This window comes from Pongo pygmaeus, chromosome Y, assembly GCF_028885625.2.
Source record: "Pongo pygmaeus isolate AG05252 chromosome Y, NHGRI_mPonPyg2-v2.0_pri, whole genome shotgun sequence".
Classification (NCBI taxonomy): domain Eukaryota; kingdom Metazoa; phylum Chordata; class Mammalia; order Primates; family Hominidae; genus Pongo; species Pongo pygmaeus.
This window is the reverse complement of record NC_072397.2, coordinates 1,148,010-1,164,396: the sequence shown is the minus strand read 5'-3', so window position 1 is coordinate 1,164,396 and position 16,387 is coordinate 1,148,010. Positions and strand designations below refer to the sequence as shown.

The 16,387-nt window shown below is 56.3% G+C and overlaps 1 protein-coding gene across 1 annotated transcript; it reads left to right on the top strand.

The window, feature by feature from the left end:
- Positions 1–9,517: 9,517 nt before the first annotated feature.
- SLC25A6 (solute carrier family 25 member 6) lies at positions 9,518–15,850 on the top strand. The gene is made up of 4 exons (XM_054473295.2): positions 9,518–9,958; positions 12,484–12,970; positions 14,567–14,707; positions 15,245–15,850. Exons 1-4 carry the CDS (start codon positions 9,848–9,850, stop codon positions 15,400–15,402), a joined length of 897 nt encoding a protein of 298 aa, XP_054329270.1. The 5' UTR covers positions 9,518–9,847; the 3' UTR covers positions 15,403–15,850.
- Positions 15,851–16,387: the final 537 nt, after the last annotated feature.

Genomic DNA, 16,387 nt, shown 5'->3' with positions numbered 1-16,387 from the left:
AGCCCCGCCTCCTAGACGTATTTCAAGGTACAAGCCCCACCTCCCAGGCAGCCTATTTCAAGGTACAAGCCCCGCCTCCTAGCCGTATTTCAAGGTGCAAGCCCCGCCTCCCAGGCGGCCTATTTCAAGGTGCAAGCCCCGCCTCCTAGTCGTATTTCAAGGTGCAAGCCCCGCCTCCCGGGCGGCCTATTTCAAGGCGCAAGCCCTGCCTCCCGGGCGGCCTAATTCAAGGTGCCCGCTGCACAGTTGGGAGTGGTTTTCTGCAATGGTCACAGGTGATCTCAGTAACACCCAAGTCACAAGCTGCTCCACCCTTACAGTTGCCTGGTATCACAAAAGAACATGTAGGTTGCTTTCTGCTTTAAGAAAACAGCTGAAATAGGCTGGGTGCAGTGGCTCACACCTGTCATCCCAGCACTTTGGGAGGCCGAGGCGGGCAGATCACCTGCGGTCAGGAATTCGAAACCAGCCTGGCCAACATTGTGAAACCCTGACTCTATAGAAAATAAAAAAATCAGCCGGGAGTGGTGGCGGGTGCCTATAATCCCAGCTACTGGAGGGAGGCTGAGGCAGGAGAATCGCTTTAACCTGGGAAGCGGAGGTTGCAGTGAGCCAAGATCGTGCCATTGTACTCCAGCCTGGGCAACAAGAGTGAAACTCTATTTCAAAAAAAAAAAAAAGAAAGAAAAAAGAAAACAGCTGAAATAGGCTGAGTGCAGTGGCTCATGCCTGTCATCCCAGCACTTTGGGAGGCCGAGGTGGGCGGATCACCTGTGGTCAGGAATTTGAGACCAGCCTGGCCAACATGGTGAAATCCTATCTCTACACAAAATACAAACACTAGCCGGGTGTAGTGGCAGGAGCCTGTAATCCCAGCTACTGGGGGGAGGCTGAGACAGGAGAATCACTTGAACCCAGTAAGTGGAGGTTGCAGTGAGCCGAGATTGTGCCACTGCACTTCAGCCTGGGCGACAGAGCGAGACTCCGTCTAAACAAATAAAAGAAAACAAAACTGACCTCTATATATTTTATTAATATAAATTATGTGTTCCATAAATTCTGTAAATTATGTGTTCTATCCGTGTACAGGCACGTGTGTAGAGGTGTGTGTTCGGGTGTGTATACATATATACACATACACACCCACCTGCACACACACACACAGACACAGTCATACATGTCACTGAATGACAGGGACCTGTTTAAATAAATGCATCCTTAGGCTATTCTCTGTGTGCCCATCACGGGCTGCACTCAAACATACCCCTGTGGCACACACAGCCTGCTACTCACCTGGGCTGCGAGGCAGGGCCCCCGGCTCCCAGCCTGCTACTCACCTGGGCTGCGCAGCAGGGCCCCCAGCTCCCGGCCTGCTACTCACCTGGGCTGTGTGGCAGGGCCCCAGGCTCCCGGGCTACAAACCTGGACAGCAGGTGAGTGTGCCGAGTGCTGCAGTCTGCTGTAATACAATGGTAGGGATTTCTGTGTCTACAAATAAAGGCACAGGAAAACTACAGTATTACCATCTCCTGAGACCTCTGCTGTCTAGGAAGGCCGTTGTTGACTGAAGGGTTGTTACCTGGCATGGGTGACTGTGTATAATTCTGGACAGACTCCGTTTTTCTTTCTTTCTTGAGACAGAATCTCGCTCTGTCACACAGGCTGGAGTGCAATGGCACGATCTCGGCTCACTGCAACCTCTGCCTCCTGGGTTCAAGCAATTCTCCTGTCTCAGCCTCAGAGTAGCTGGGATTACAGGCACCCACCACCACGCCCGCCTGATTTTTGTGTTTTTAATAGAGACGGTGTTTCACCATGTTGGCTAGGCTGGTCTGGAACTCCTGACCTCAGATAATCCGCTCACCTCGGCCTCCCAAAGTGCTGGGATTACAGGCACGCACCACCAAGCCCGGCTAATTTTTGTATTTTTAGTAGAGACAGCGTTTCACCATGTTGGCCAGGCTGGTCTGGAACTCCTGACCTCAGGTGATCCGCCCACCTCGGCCTCCCACAGTGCAGGGATTATGGGCATGCACCACCACACCTGGCTAATTTTTCTATTTTTAGTAGAGACGGGGTTTCCCCATGTTGGCCAGGCTGGTCTTGAACTCCTGACCTCAGGTGATCTGCCCGCCTCGGCCTCCTAAAGTGCTGGCATTGCAGGCGTGAGCCACTGTGCCTGGCCTGACTCCAGTTTTTGGTGTTTTTTTTTTTTTTTACAATTACACATGATGTCTCCACGGGAGGCCTAGATGGAGTAGGAAGAAAATTCGGCTTTGATGATGAAAGGGGGAGTCCGGTGCGGTGGCGCATGCCTGTGGCCCTCACCGCTTGGCAACCAAGGATGAGGCTTCCAGGCCCCTCCATCATACTGGCCTCGGCGTGGGGCCAGGTGGGACCTGACAGCAGCCAGGCCTCTGTCCCTCCTATCTCCCTCCTCCCTTCCCACGTCAGCCAGGCCCAGAGCTGTGGCGACAGCATCCCGGTCACCTTGGGCTGTGTCCATCCTCTGTCCTGTTCTGGGAAAGCAGGCAAAGTCCCTGCCTACAGGGTTCACCCACGTACCTGCAGGACGCTGTCTGTCTTAAGGCACGAAGCCCGGGGCCTCCGCAGGGCTCACAGGCGGCTTCTAGAGAAGATGCCCGCCACAGCTGCTCTCTGCTCCATCTCAGGTGACCACTGGCCATCTTGGAAGCAACCTGCTTTGATGGTTTTGAAGCCTGAAGCTCCTTCCTCTCCAGCCCCTGCCACCCGAGGCGGGGAATGGGGACAGGATGGAGACAGAGGCAGGCCCAGCCCTCTAGGAGTTCTAGGGGCTAGGGACAGATTCCCACCACTTGGGTGCCCAGCAAAGGCCCCATTCTGGATTGAAACGTTCATGGGTCCGAGAAGGTTCTGGGAGTCAGCCCAGGAAGAGGCTGGCATGGGGGGGCCTCTCGGTGGAGAGAACCAGAGGCACCTGCCCTAGGGGGAGCCCAGGCCCCCCTTCGTCTTGGCTGCTAGGAGTGGGCTGGGGGGCCACATGGTTGCAGCAGGGACCTCCGACGTGGCCTCCCTGTGTTCTGGTCCCCTCGCCATTTGCCCTTAAACCAAGGGCCCGCGGAGGGAGTCCCCCAGGTGGAAGGAAGCCGGATAAAGGGTCCCTGGGGCTTGTTCCTCTCCCCCTCCCTTCTGTGTCTGCTAGAACTTTTTTTTTTTTTTTTGAGACAGAGTCTCACTCTGTCACCCAGGCTGGAGTGCAGTGGTGTGATCTCGGCTCACTGCAACCTCTGCCTCCCGGGTTTAAGCGATTCTCCTGCCTTAGCCTCCGCAGTAGCTAAAATTACAGGCGCCCACGCCCAGCTAATTTTTTTGTATTTTCAGTAGAGACGAGGTTTCACCATGTTGGCCGTGCTGGTCTCGAGCTCCTGACCTCAGGCGATCCCCCCCACTCGGCCTCCCAAAGTGCTGGGATGACAGGCGTGAGCCACCACACCCAGCCCGTCTTTTTATTCATTGGAATAACTGTGCAAAAACAGCACCTCTGGACTCTGAGAGTCTGTGTGTAGCATGCACAGAACATCCCGAGGATTGTGATGATTTAAAAACCAGTGGGGTTAAAAGGCTGGGATTCTGTGCAGGGCAGCCTGGCGGGCTGGGTTCACCCACTCCCTCCTCCTACACTCAGCGAGCGCTGCGCTATGAGTGCCTGGTGCATACCAGGAGTGTCCGTCTGGCTCTAAAACAGCCTCTGGATTCATCTGGGGGCCGGGGCAGGGGAAGCGGGAAGACAACAGATCCTAAGGATGATGTTGAGTACACACTCCTCCCCATCTGCCCAGCTCGAAGGCCCACTTCCAGGGAATCTTTGCAGACAGCCCTTTTCCAGGGTAAAAGTCTTAGGGGGCTCTTCTCGGGGGAGAAGTCTTGGGGAGCCCTCTTCCAGGGGGCAGGTCTTGGGGGGCACCTTCAGGGGGGAAGTCTTTGAGGCAGCCCTCTTCATGGGGGAAGTCTTGGGGGGACCCCTTTACGCGGGGGCCTCTTGAGGAGCCCTTTTCAGGGAGGTGACCCTGGGAGTCCCTTTTCAGGCATGAGGTTTTGGGGAGCCCTCTTCAGCGGGAATGTCTTTTGGGGGCCCTCTTCTGGGGAAAGGGGTCTATCAAGCCCTCTCCTCCTGCAGCCTCATCAGCGCTCCCTGGACCACACTTTGTACAGGCAGAGCCTCGGCAATGATTAATTACAGAAGATGTGCTGCTGGCCCCACCCAACACACAGCCTGGCACCCCACCCCACCCCACACAAAGCCAACCTCACCCCTCCTCTGATTCCTTCCCGGCCGGCCGATGAAGCCTGAAGTCTTTCCGTTAAAACACCTCTGCTTCTGGGCGGGGCGCGGTGGCTCACACCTGTCATCCCAGCACTTTGGGAGGCCAAGGCGGGCAGATCACTTGAGGTCAGGAGTTCGAGACCAGCCTGCTTGGGCCTGGCACCCAGGATGTGCTCGGCAAATGCTTCTGGAATGGATGGATGAAACCCCGTCTCCACTAAAAACATAAAAATTAGGTGTGGTGGCACACACTTGCTATCCCAGCTACTTGGGAGGCTGAGGCAAAAGAAATGCTTGAACCTGGGAGGCGGGGATTGCAGTGAGCCAAGATCGCGCCACTGCACTCCAGCCTGGGTGATACAGCAAGACTCCATCTCAATAAACACACAAACAAAAACCCCACCTCTACTTCTATATTAACCCACCTACTTTTCTGACCCCCAAGGGGCTTTCTGGATGCAGATTCCAGGAGAGCAGCTGCTGGTCAGGCAGCAGTGATCTCTAAAGCCACGCAAGTAATTTTATCAGATGCTGGCAGAGGAGGGGTTCTCATGGCTGGGTGCCTGGCAGGCGGATCAGGGCTCATTCCTTTCTTCTCGGTCCTTGGAGGGGCAGGGTGGTGAGAGACACAGCTCTACCCCCACTACCCAGCAGCTGTTGTCTCTCCCACTCCCAATTCCCGGGTGTGAGGCCCACCTGATCCTCCTTTCCCAGGGAGGCCGTGTCCCCGGGTTCCGGGGCAGGTGGCCCCAAAGGCCTCCCAGATCATGCCCTAGTCAGGCATGGCGACTGTGTTGTTCCCTCCCAGATACGAGGGGCAAAGGAGATAGTGTCCAAGGCTAAGTCCCATGTGCAGCACTCTGTATGGAAAAACAGCCCCAATTAGCAATTCATTCATTCATCCATCCATCCATCCATCCATTATCCGTTCATTCCAGAAGCATTTGCCCAGTGAGCCCATCCATCTATCTATGCATCCATCCACCTACCCATTACCCATCCAATTATCCATCCATTCCAGAAGCATTTGCTGATCGAGCGCATCCATCCATCCACCCACCCATTCATTATCCATCCATCCATCCACCCATCCATTCCAGAATCATTTACCAAGGAAACACATCCATCTATCCATCCATCCACCCACTCATTATCCATCCATCTATCCATCCATCCATCCCAGAAGCATTTGCCAACAGAGTGCATCCATCCATCCACCCACCCACCCATTGATTATCCATCCATCCATTCCAGAATCATTTGCCAAGCAAACATATCCATCTATCCATCCATCCACCCACCCATTCATTATCCATCCACCCATACATTATCCATTCATCCCAGAAGCATCCATTATTCATCCATCCACCCATTATCCATCATCCATCCATCCATTATCGATCATCTGTTCATTATCCATTATCCATCCATCCATCCATCATCCATCCATTATCCATCTATCCATTATCCACCCACCCATCCATTATCCATCCATCCATCCGTTATCCATCCATCTATCCATTATCCATCCATCATCCATCCATCCGTTATCCATCCATCTATCCATTATCCATCCATCCATCCATTATCCATCCATCCATTATCCATCCATCCATCCATTATCCATCCATCCATCCATCCATTCATTATCCATCCATCCCTCCCAGAAGCATTTGCCAAGCACATCCTGGGTGCCAGGCCCAAGCAGGCAGGCATCCTCCTGGCTCTGAGAGGAGCTTGAGCAGAGCCCACAGACAGCACCACCCTGCTGGCAGGTCACCAAGCCACCAAGCCACCAAGCCAGTGCAGGCTGAGGGCTGAGCACACAGAGTGCCGTCTCAGTGTCTGGACATGGTTAGCTGTCCCCACCCGCATGGAAGGAACCTTCTTCTCTCCCCTAAGACAGGCTTTGCAGACTTGGAAAGGGAATGCCGTGTTCCAGGGATCAGGCCTGGAGCCCCGGCCGGAGCAGATGCGAACCAGCCTCATCTGGAAATAGCAGCTCTGGTCCCGGCCTCGCTGAGGCACTGAAAACCAGCACCAGGGCCCCATCCAGCCCGGCCTCGCTGAGGCTGGGAAACAAACACAGGTCTGTAAGGCGCAGCTCCCCCAGCAAACTCCCCACCACTGCCCAGCACCCACAGTGCTCCTGGCCTCTGTCCTCTACTCCAGGGCCCCTGTAGCGAGCCTGGTTTGGTCCTGGGTCCTCAGGGGACACTGTCCACCCCCGGTGCCATGGCAGAGCCTCAGGAATGTGCTTGGTCTCCACAGCCCTCCCCACAGCAATGTCCCAAGGTTAGACCTACCCATGCCTCAGTGACTTCTGAGACACTCGTCCCACCACCCAGCAGCCACTCTAGCTTCCAGAGCTGGCCCCAGCCTCGGCCGCCCTCCCCAGAGGTCAGGAAAAGCCTCAGGCAGGGCTCACAGCGGTGCCCAGGAGTCACCTCGCGTGACCCCGCTCTCCGGGGTGGGTTGCTCCTGCCTGCCCACAGCCAGGGACTGTCACCTTCTCAGTACACAAGGGAGAGAAAGGAAAAACAAGAGGGAGAAAGACACAGGTAGAGAAAAGGAAGGGAGAAGGAAAGAAAAAAGAAAGACACACGGAAAAAAAAGGAAGGAAAAGAAAGGAGAAAAGGGAGGAAGGAGGGAGAGCGGGAGGAGAGGGAAACAAAGGGAGAGACAGGGAAAGGCAGGAAACCAAAGGAAGCAGTGGGGAGGGAAAGAAGTATAAAGGAAGGCCGGGAAGGAGGGACGGGAGAAAGGGAGGAAAAGAGCAAAGAAGGAGGCAAGGGAGACAGGAAAGAAGAAAAAGGGGAGGGAGGCAAACGGGGAAAGGGAGAAAAAGAAAGGAAGAGAGAGGGAATGATGGAGAAAAACAGAAGGGAGGGAGGAGAGAAGAAAAAGGAAAAAGAGGGAGAGAGGAGAGAAGAAAGAGGCACGGAGGTAGGATAGAAAAAGAGGGAGGAGAGGCTGGGCGCTGTGGCTGACGCCTGTAATCCCAGCAACTTGGGAGGCCAAGGCAGTCGGATCACGAGGTCAGGAGTTCCAGACCAGCCTGGCCAACATGATGAAACCCCGTCTCTACTAAAAATACAAAAGTTAGCCGGGCGTGGTGGCGGGCGCCTGTAGTCCCAGCTACTTGGGAAGCTGAGGCAGGAGAATCGCTTGAACCTGGGAGATGGAGGATGCAGTGAGCCAAGATCGCGCCACTGCACTCCAGCCTGGGGAACAAGAGCCAGACTGTGTCTCAAAAAAAAAAAAAGAGGGAGGAGAGAAGAAAAAAGAAAAGGAGGCCGGGCGCGGTGGCTCAGGCCTGTAATCCCAGCACTTTGTGAGGCCGAGGCGGGCGGATCACCTGAGGTCAGGAGTTCAAGACCAGCCTGGCCAACATGGTGAAACCCCATCTGTCCTAAAAATTAAAAATTAAAAATTAAAAAAAAAAAACAATAGCCGGGTGTGGTGGCTGGTGCCTGTAATCCCAGCTACTTGGGAGGTTGAGGCAGAAGAATCTCTAGAACCTGAGAGGCAGAGGTTGCAGTGAGCTGAGATCACGCCACTGCACTCCAGTCTTGGTGACAGAGCAAGGCTCCATCTCAAAAAAAAAAAAAAAAAAAAAGGAAAATGGGGAGAAAGGGAGAAACAGAGAGGAAGGAAAGAGCAAGACAGGAAAGAACAAAAGGAAGAAAAAGAGAGGGACAAAGGGAGAGAGGAAAGATGAAAAAAAAACGGAAAAGAGACAGCTGGGCATGGTGGCTCACACACCTGTCATCCCAGCACTTTGGGAAGCGGAAGTGGGCGGATCCCCTGAAGTCGGGAGTTCGAGACCAGCCTGGCCAACATGGTGAAACCCCATCTCTAGTAAAAATATAAAATTAGCTGGGCGTGGTAGCGCATACCTGCAATTCCAGCTACTCGGGAGGCTGAGGCAGGAGAATCCCTTGAACCCGGGAGGCGGAGCTTGCACTCCAGCTTGGGCAACAAGAGCTTAACTCTGTCTCAAAAGAAAAAAAAAAAACGGAAAAGAGAGATGGGAGAAAGGGACGAGCGGGAGGGAGACAGGAAATAAAGAGGAAAAGGAAAAGGGAGGGAAGGAGGGAAAGGCAGAAAAGGGAGGAAGGGAAGGAAAGACGAAAAGGGAAGGAGAGACGGAAAGAGGGAGAAAAATACAGGGAGGGAGCAAAGAAAAAATAGAGGAAGGGCGGAGGGAGAAAAGCAGAAAAAGGGAGGGAAGAGAAAAAAGAAAAAGAGGGAAGAAAGGTAGCAAGAAAGGAAGGAGAGAGGGAGACAGAAATGAAAGAAAAAGGAAGGGAGGGAAAGGAAGGGAGAGATGTCAAGAGGGAGAAAAAGGAGGGAGGCGAGAAAGCAGCAAAAAGCAAAGGCAAAAGCAGGGATGGAAGGAGACGGGGAGAAAAGGGCGGGCGGGAGAGAGCCGGGAAGGGAAAGAAGCAGGGAGGTGGAAGCAGAAAAGGCGGGAGGGAGAAAAGGCGGGAGGGAGGGAGAAAAGGCGGGAGGGAGGGAAGGAGGGAGAAAAGGCGGGAGGGAGGGAGGGAGGGAAGGAGGGAGAAAAGGCAGGAGGGAGGGAGGGAGGGAGGGACAAAAGGAGGGAGGGAGGGAGGAAGAGCGGACTGGGAGGTCGGGAAGGAGGACCCCGGGCCGCAGCCCCCGCCGGGCAGACACGGGGAAATCGGGGAGCCCGGGCGGGTGGGCGCGGCCCAGGGAACCCCCAGCCCCAGCGCGGAGGGCACCGCGCGGTCAAAGAACGGAGGCCCAGAGACCGCCCCCCACCTAGGCCGGACGCGGAGGGCGGCGCGGGGTCACGGATCGGCAGCGGGACTCAGCCGCGCCCACGTGGAAGCCGCCGCAGGCTTCGCGAGGGGCCCCCCGGGTGCACGCGGGCAGGGGCCGGGGTGTCCCGACGCGCGACCCCGGAGAGTGTGAAAAGGTCGGAGCTGCCTGGAGGTCAAGGCTCAAGGGTCGGGGGTCGGGGCACCACATGTCGCGCATCCCAGCGGGGTCGCCGCGGCCTCCGGGAGAAAGCGGACGGCGCACTCGGAGCGAACGGGACATCAGGGTGGGCTTCTGACTCTGCAGACGCCCTCCCGCCCGCTCGGGTACTGGCAGCGGCGTGACCTTCACAAGGTCAAGGCTGCCGCGGAACCCCCAGCGGCCCCTACGGCGCATGGGCGGGGCCTGGCTCCCGGCATACCTAGGGGTGCGGGGCGGGGCGTCTACGGGGAGCGCAGCCAATGGGCGCGGTTCGCTGGAGTGCCGGGCGGGACGCAGCGGGATTCCCGGCAGCCCTCAGAGGCGAGGCACGCAGGCGGGGGCGGGGCGCGGCTGGGCGGTGCAGCCAATGGGCGCGGCGCGAGGAGACGCGGGGGCGGAGAGTGGGCGTGGCGTCGGCGTCTTAGCGGCTGCGCGGTGGCCGCTCCGTCTTTTCGGTCCCGGCGGCGGCAGGGCTGAACCAGCGACGCCCTCCATTCACTCTCCGCGCCCGCTTTCCGGCTGTCCGCCCGTTCCGCTGCCCGCCCCGCCACCATGACGGAACAGGCCATCTCCTTCGCGAAGGACTTCTTGGCCGGAGGCATCGCCGCCGCCATCTCCAAGACGGCCGTGGCTCCGATCGAGCGGGTCAAGCTGCTGCTGCAGGTGGGGACGCGGGCGCGGCCGCTCCGGGGACAAGGGGACGGGAATCAAGTGGCCGGACCGGGCGGGGACGTGGGCAGCAGAGCTTTGCAGGCGGGCGCCGGAAGTGGAAGGCCGCGATCGCTTTGTCCACGCGCCGCCGGCTTCCGGGGGCCGCGTCACGTGACCGCTGCCGCAGGGCGTGGCGACGTCTACGCGTGCGCACTGGGCCCGGCAGGCGGGGGAAATGCGGCACGGATTGGAGGGCGCATGCGCGATGAGCAGGGCCCATGGACGAACCCTGCGGCGGGCGGGCCTTGACCTTGAGCTCAATCCTGCGGGTCTCCCGGGCTGGGAGCAACCCTTCCGGCGGATGCCTGGCCGCCGTCTGCTCTTGCCCCCTCCACCGTGAAGGGCAATTCTAAGGCCAATAGGGCAACGAGCCTGCCCGCAGGTGTCCTGGAATAACCAGGATATGGTTATTGGTAGTTCTTACCCTTCTTAGCTCATTTGTGCAATTCTGATCCAGAGCAATGCATTTTTTGTCTTTTGGGAGAGGTTTATCGAAAGTAGCATGATGACTAGGAACATTGCTGCCAGGACGTCCTTGCTAACGTTGTACTCCCAGTGACAGCTCGGTGATGGGAATGAATAGGCTTGGCTGCAAAGACTGGTCACGCCCGCGATCCCAGCGCTTTTGAGAGGCCCGGGGAGGATCGCTTGAGGCCAGGAGTTTGAGAGCAGCCGGGGCAACATAGCAAGACCTCACCTCAAAAGAAAATTATTTTAACTTAACAAATCAGGACGTCCCAGTGCATTGAGAGGCCCGGGGAGCATCGCTTGAGCTCAGGAGTTTGAGACCAGCCTGGGCAACACAGCAAGACCGCATCTCTAAGATAATTTTTTAAACCTAGCAGGGTGGCATGTCCCGGGAGTTTGAGACCAGCCAGGACAACATAGCAAGACCCCATCTCTCAGAAAATTTTTAAAACTTAGCAAGCGGGGTGTCCCCGCACTTTGAGAGGCCCAGGGAGGATCGCCTGAGCTCAGGAGTTTGAGACCAGCCAGGGCAACATAGCAAGACCCCATCTCTAAGAAAAATATTTTAACTTAGCAGGGCGGGGCGTCCTAGCACTTGGAGAGGCCCAGGGAGGATCGTTTGAGCCCAGGAGTTTGAGACCAGCCAGAGTAACTTAGCAAGATCCCACATCTTAAAAAAATCTTTTTTTCTTGTTTTTTTTTTTGTTTTTTTGAGATGGAGTCTCTCCCTGTCGCCCAGGCTGGAGTGCAGTGGCATGATCTCGGCTCACTGTAGCCTCCGCCTCCTGGGTTCACGCCATTCTGCCTCAGCCTCCCTAGCAGGCGCCCGCCACCACACCCCGCTAATGTTCTGTATTTTTAGTAGAGACAGGGTTTCACCGTGTTAGGATGCTCTTGATCTCCTGACCTCGTGATCCACCCACCTCAGCCTCCCAAAGTGCTGGGATTACAGGCATGAGCCACCGTGCCTGGCTTAAAAAATTTTTTTAAACTTAGCAGGGCGGAATGTCCCAGCGCTTCGAGAGGCCCAGGGAGGATCACCTCAGCTCAGGAGTTTGAGAGCAGGTTGGTCATCGTAGCAAGACTCCATCTCTAAAAGTAATTTTTAAACTTATCGGAGCTTGATGGTTGTGCACCTGTATACCCGGGTACTCAGGAGACTGAGGCGGGAGGATGGCTTAATCCGGGAGTTGCAGGCTGCAGTAGGTAAGATCGCACCACTACAGTCAAACCCGGGTAGCAGCATGAGACCTTGTCTTTTTAAAAAAAGAAAGAGCCGGGCGTGGTGGCTCACGCCTGTAATCCCAGCACTTTGGGAGGCTGAGGCGGGCGAATCATGAGGTCAGGAGATGGAAACCATCCTGGCTAACACGGTGAAACCCCGTCTCTACTAAAAATAAAAAAAGTTAGCTGGGCGTGGTGGCGGGCGCCTGTAGTCCCAGCTACTCGGGAGGCTGAGGCAGGAGAATGGTGTGAACCTGGGAGGCGGAGCTTGCAGTGAGCGGAGATCTCAGCACTGCACTCCAGCCTGGGGCACACAGCAAGACTCCATCTCAAAAAAAAAAAGAAAGAAAGAAAATGAGGACAACTTACTAGTAACGCCCACAAGCTAGTTTTCTAAACAGGATGATGCACTCTGGCTGGGTATGGTGGCTCATGCCTGTAATTGCAGCACTCTGGGAGGCCAAGGCAGGAGGATCACCTGTGGTCAGGAGTTCGAGACCAACCTGGCCAACGTGGTGAAACCCCATCTCTATTAAAGATAAAAGTAAATTAGCCGGGCATGGTGGCAGGCACCTGTAATGCCAGCTACTCAGGAGGCTGAGGCAGGAGAATTGCTTGAACTCGGGAGGTGGAGTTTGCAATGATCCGAGATCACCCCATTGCCCTCCAGCTTGGTAAACAAGAATGACTTGTGTCAAAAAAAAAAAAAAAGGATGCACTCTGTAGCTGGATGTTTCTGGGTGGTTGGCCCTGGGTCCGGTCTGAACACCCTCTGCATCCCCCAGGTCCAGCACGCCAGCAAGCAGATCGCTGCCGACAAGCAGTACAAGGGCATCGTGGACTGCATCGTCCGCATCCCCAAGGAGCAGGGCGTGCTGTCCTTCTGGAGGGGCAACCTGGCCAACGTCATCCGCTACTTCCCCACTCAAGCCCTCAACTTTGCCTTCAAGGATAAGTACAAGCAGATCTTCCTGGGGGGCGTGGACAAGCACACGCAGTTCTGGAGGTACTTTGCGGGCAACCTGGCGTCCGGCGGCGCGGCAGGCGCGACCTCCCTCTGCTTCGTGTACCCGCTGGATTTCGCCAGAACCCGCCTGGCAGCGGACGTGGGAAAGTCAGGCACAGAGCGCGAGTTCCGAGGCCTGGGAGACTGCCTGGTGAAGATCACCAAGTCCGACGGCATCCGGGGCCTGTACCAGGGCTTCAGCGTCTCCGTGCAGGGTATCATCATCTACCGGGCGGCCTACTTCGGCGTGTACGATACGGCCAAGGGTACGTGTGGCTGCCGTCGCAAAGTCCCACAGATGGGCTCAACACACAGGCGTTCCCCCGGGGTCCCGTGGGCTGAAGGTCCGAGATAGGGTGTGGGCAGGGCTGGTTCCTCCTGAGGCCTCTCTCCTGGACCTGGAGATGCCGTCTTCTCCCTGTGCCCTCACAGGGTCGTCCCTCTGTGTGTGTCTGTGTCCTCTTCTCTTCTTATGAGATGTCTTAGTCCATCTCAGGCTGCTATCACAGAATACCATAGACTGGGTGACTTACAAACAACAGGCATTGATTCTCCCACAGTCCTGGAGGCTGGAAGTCTGAGATCCAAGTGTGGACTGGGCTGGTTCCTCCCAGTGCCTGTCTCTTGGGCTTGTAGACTCTGTCTTCTCCTTGTGTCCTCACAGAGTCGTCCCTCTGTGTGTGTCTGTGTCCTCATCTCCTCTTGTTATGAGATGTCTTAGTCCATCTCAGGCTGCTATCACAGAATACCATAGACTGGGTGGATTGTAAACAACAGACATTGATTCTCCCACAGTCCTGGAGGCTGGAGGTCTGAGATCCAGGTGTGGGCAGGGCTGGTTCCTCCTGAGGTCTCTCTTCTGGGCTTGGAGACTTCATCTTCTCCCTGTGTCCTCACAGGGTCATCCCTCTGTGTGTGTCTGTGTCCTCATCTCTTCTTATGAGATGTCTTACTCCGTTTGAGGCTGCTGTCACACAATACCATAGACTGGGTGGATTGTAAACAACAGACATTGATTCTTCCATAGTCCTGGAGTCTGGAAGTCTGAGATCCAGGTGTGGGCAGGCTTGTTCCTCCTGAGGCCTCTCTCCTGGGCTTGTAGACACCGTCTTCTCCCTGTGTCCTCACGAGGTCGTTCCTCTGTGTGTGTCTGTGTCTTTATCTGCCCTTCTTATGAGGTGTCTTAGTCTATTTCAGGCTGCTATCACAGAATACCATAGACTGGGTGGCTTAGAAACAACAGACAGTGATTCTCCCACAGTCCTGGAGGTTGGAGGTCTGAGATCCAGGTGTGGGCAGGGCTGGTTCCTCCTGAGGCCTCTCTCCTGGGCTTGGAGACACCATCTTCTCCCTGTGTCCTCACAGGGTCATCCCTCTGTGTGTCTGTGTCCTCATCTCTTTTTAGAAGGACACTAGGGTCATAGGATCAGGGCCCACCCTACTGACCTCCTTCAGTCTTACCTCTTTAAAGACCTTATATCCAAGTATAGTTGCATTCTGAGGTCCTGGGGTAGGGGTGGGACTTATGTGCATCTTGAGGACACAGTGTAACTCCCGTAGTAACTGTGACCCTTTAGAAGGTCAGGGCCCTATTCTCTTCCCCAAACAGACCTAACCCCGGCCTCTGGGACTGTCTTGCTGGGCTCCTGTAGGTGGCAGGCGGACTTTTCCCCTCCTGGCCCTGCCCTGACCTTTGGTGTTGTAAACATCAGCTGGCACTGAGCAGCCACGTGGAGGGGGCACTGGTGGTCTTGGAAGAGCTCGGCACCAGCTCAGGTGGCCGTGAGCACACACTGGAGGCTGACCCTGGTCTCGGGTGGCCGTGCAGGCGCTGGAGAAGGTGACGTGCCGTTCCCCCGCAGGCATGCTCCCCGACCCCAAGAACACGCACATCGTGGTGAGCTGGATGATTGCACAGACCGTGACAGCCGTGGCCGGCGTGGTGTCCTACCCCTTCGACACAGTGCGGCGGCGGATGATGATGCAGTCTGGGCGCAAAGGAGGTACCCGCACGGGCTCGGGTGGCGGGGGACCCTTGCTAATGGGAAGGGGATCCAGGAGCTCCTTGGCCTGGGCCCGTGGGAGGCCAGAAACCATCAAAGGAGGCACTTCCAGGGCGTGTGAGACAGCAGTGTGTCCGAAAGTAACCTGGCTGTGTGGAAGGATTTTCCTGAATGATGGGCTTCTGGTCTTTCTGGGGGTTCATGGTCCAGGCAGCAGTTTCTAAATCCCCGCCTCCTAGAACCTCTGGTTGCATCCACACCCTCGATCCTGCCCTCTCTGCATGGACCCCAGGGGTGGAGATGGGGGACGCCCAGGGCGGGGCCTGAAGTCCTGTGTCCAGCCCTCCCTGAGACAGTGGCTTAGGAGGAGGGCTTGAGCTGGGGGAGCCTCAGGTTTCCCTCCTGTAATCAGAACTATGGCTCAGATGTCCGGGGTGTTATTTCTGTGAAACGTCTTTGTGGGTGCAGGTGGCGTCCGTGTCTTGAAGAGCTTGGTGGCGAGGCCCTCACTGTCACCCTGTCTCCCTGTCGTTGCAGCTGACATCATGTACACGGGCACCGTCGACTGTTGGAGGAAGATCTTCAGAGACGAGGGGGGCAAGGCCTTCTTCAAGGGTGCGTGGTCCAACGTCCTGCGAGGCATGGGGGGCGCCTTTGTGCTGGTCCTGTACGACGAGCTCAAGAAGGTGATCTAAGGGCCGCGGCCTCCTCCACACACACACACACACCAAGGGAACCAAGAGAACCACGTAGAATCGTCAACCGTGCGGACCATCGACCTTCGAGAAATTCCAGTTGTCTTTCTCCCAGCCGCATCCTGCCTGTAGACGGCCGGGGAAGGCTCTAGAAAAGGGGCGCGTTGCGATCCAGCCGTCAGCAGCCGATTCCATGTCTTGATCACGGGGTTGGAGGGAACCGTGGCGTCCCTGTGTGGGGCCCGTGGGTGAGACACTCCAATACTGAGACCTAGAGTCTAGACGCTTGTAGGACCCAAGTCGTGTTTTAAGTATTTATTTAAAACAAAAGAATCATGTTTTCCCATTTGTACTTAAGCGCTAGCCCCTGTTTTGCACAGCCGAGTATTGGCGAGTATGTTCTGTGTTGGGCCTCCTGCTGCAAAACAATAAACAGGACGCAGAGGGCCTCCTGCCTGGCCGCACACCTCTCCACAGGGCGGCCTGGGGTCTGGAGATGGGCGCTGGGCCCGTGGGACGCAGGTGGGGCCACGCTCTGCCCCTGTAGCTGGCCCACTTTCCTGGCCTGCGGTGCTGTCTCCTCCCCAGCATCCCCGGGGCACAGAGGGTCCCAGCTGGGAAGAGGTGGGGGGTAGATACCAAGGCTGGCAGAAGTGTAGCCGGGCTCCCTGGTAAATGCTGGAGGTTCCCAGGGCACCTGCACTTACTGTACCTTCTCTGAGAGCATTTGTATGACCACATGTCTCATATCTCTGGAGGCTGGAAGTTCCAGAAAACCAAGGCATGGTAGGTTCAGTCTCTGGTGAGTACCCAGTTCCTGGCTTCTAGATGGTGCCTTCTCCCTGTGTGTCCTCAGATGATGGAGGAAGAGGCCAGGGTGCTCTCTGGAGTCCCTTCTATAAGGGGACTGATCCCATCCATGAGACCTCATGACCCCCAAAGACCCCCCACTACCCAACGCCATCACTTGAGAGAGTGGCGTTTT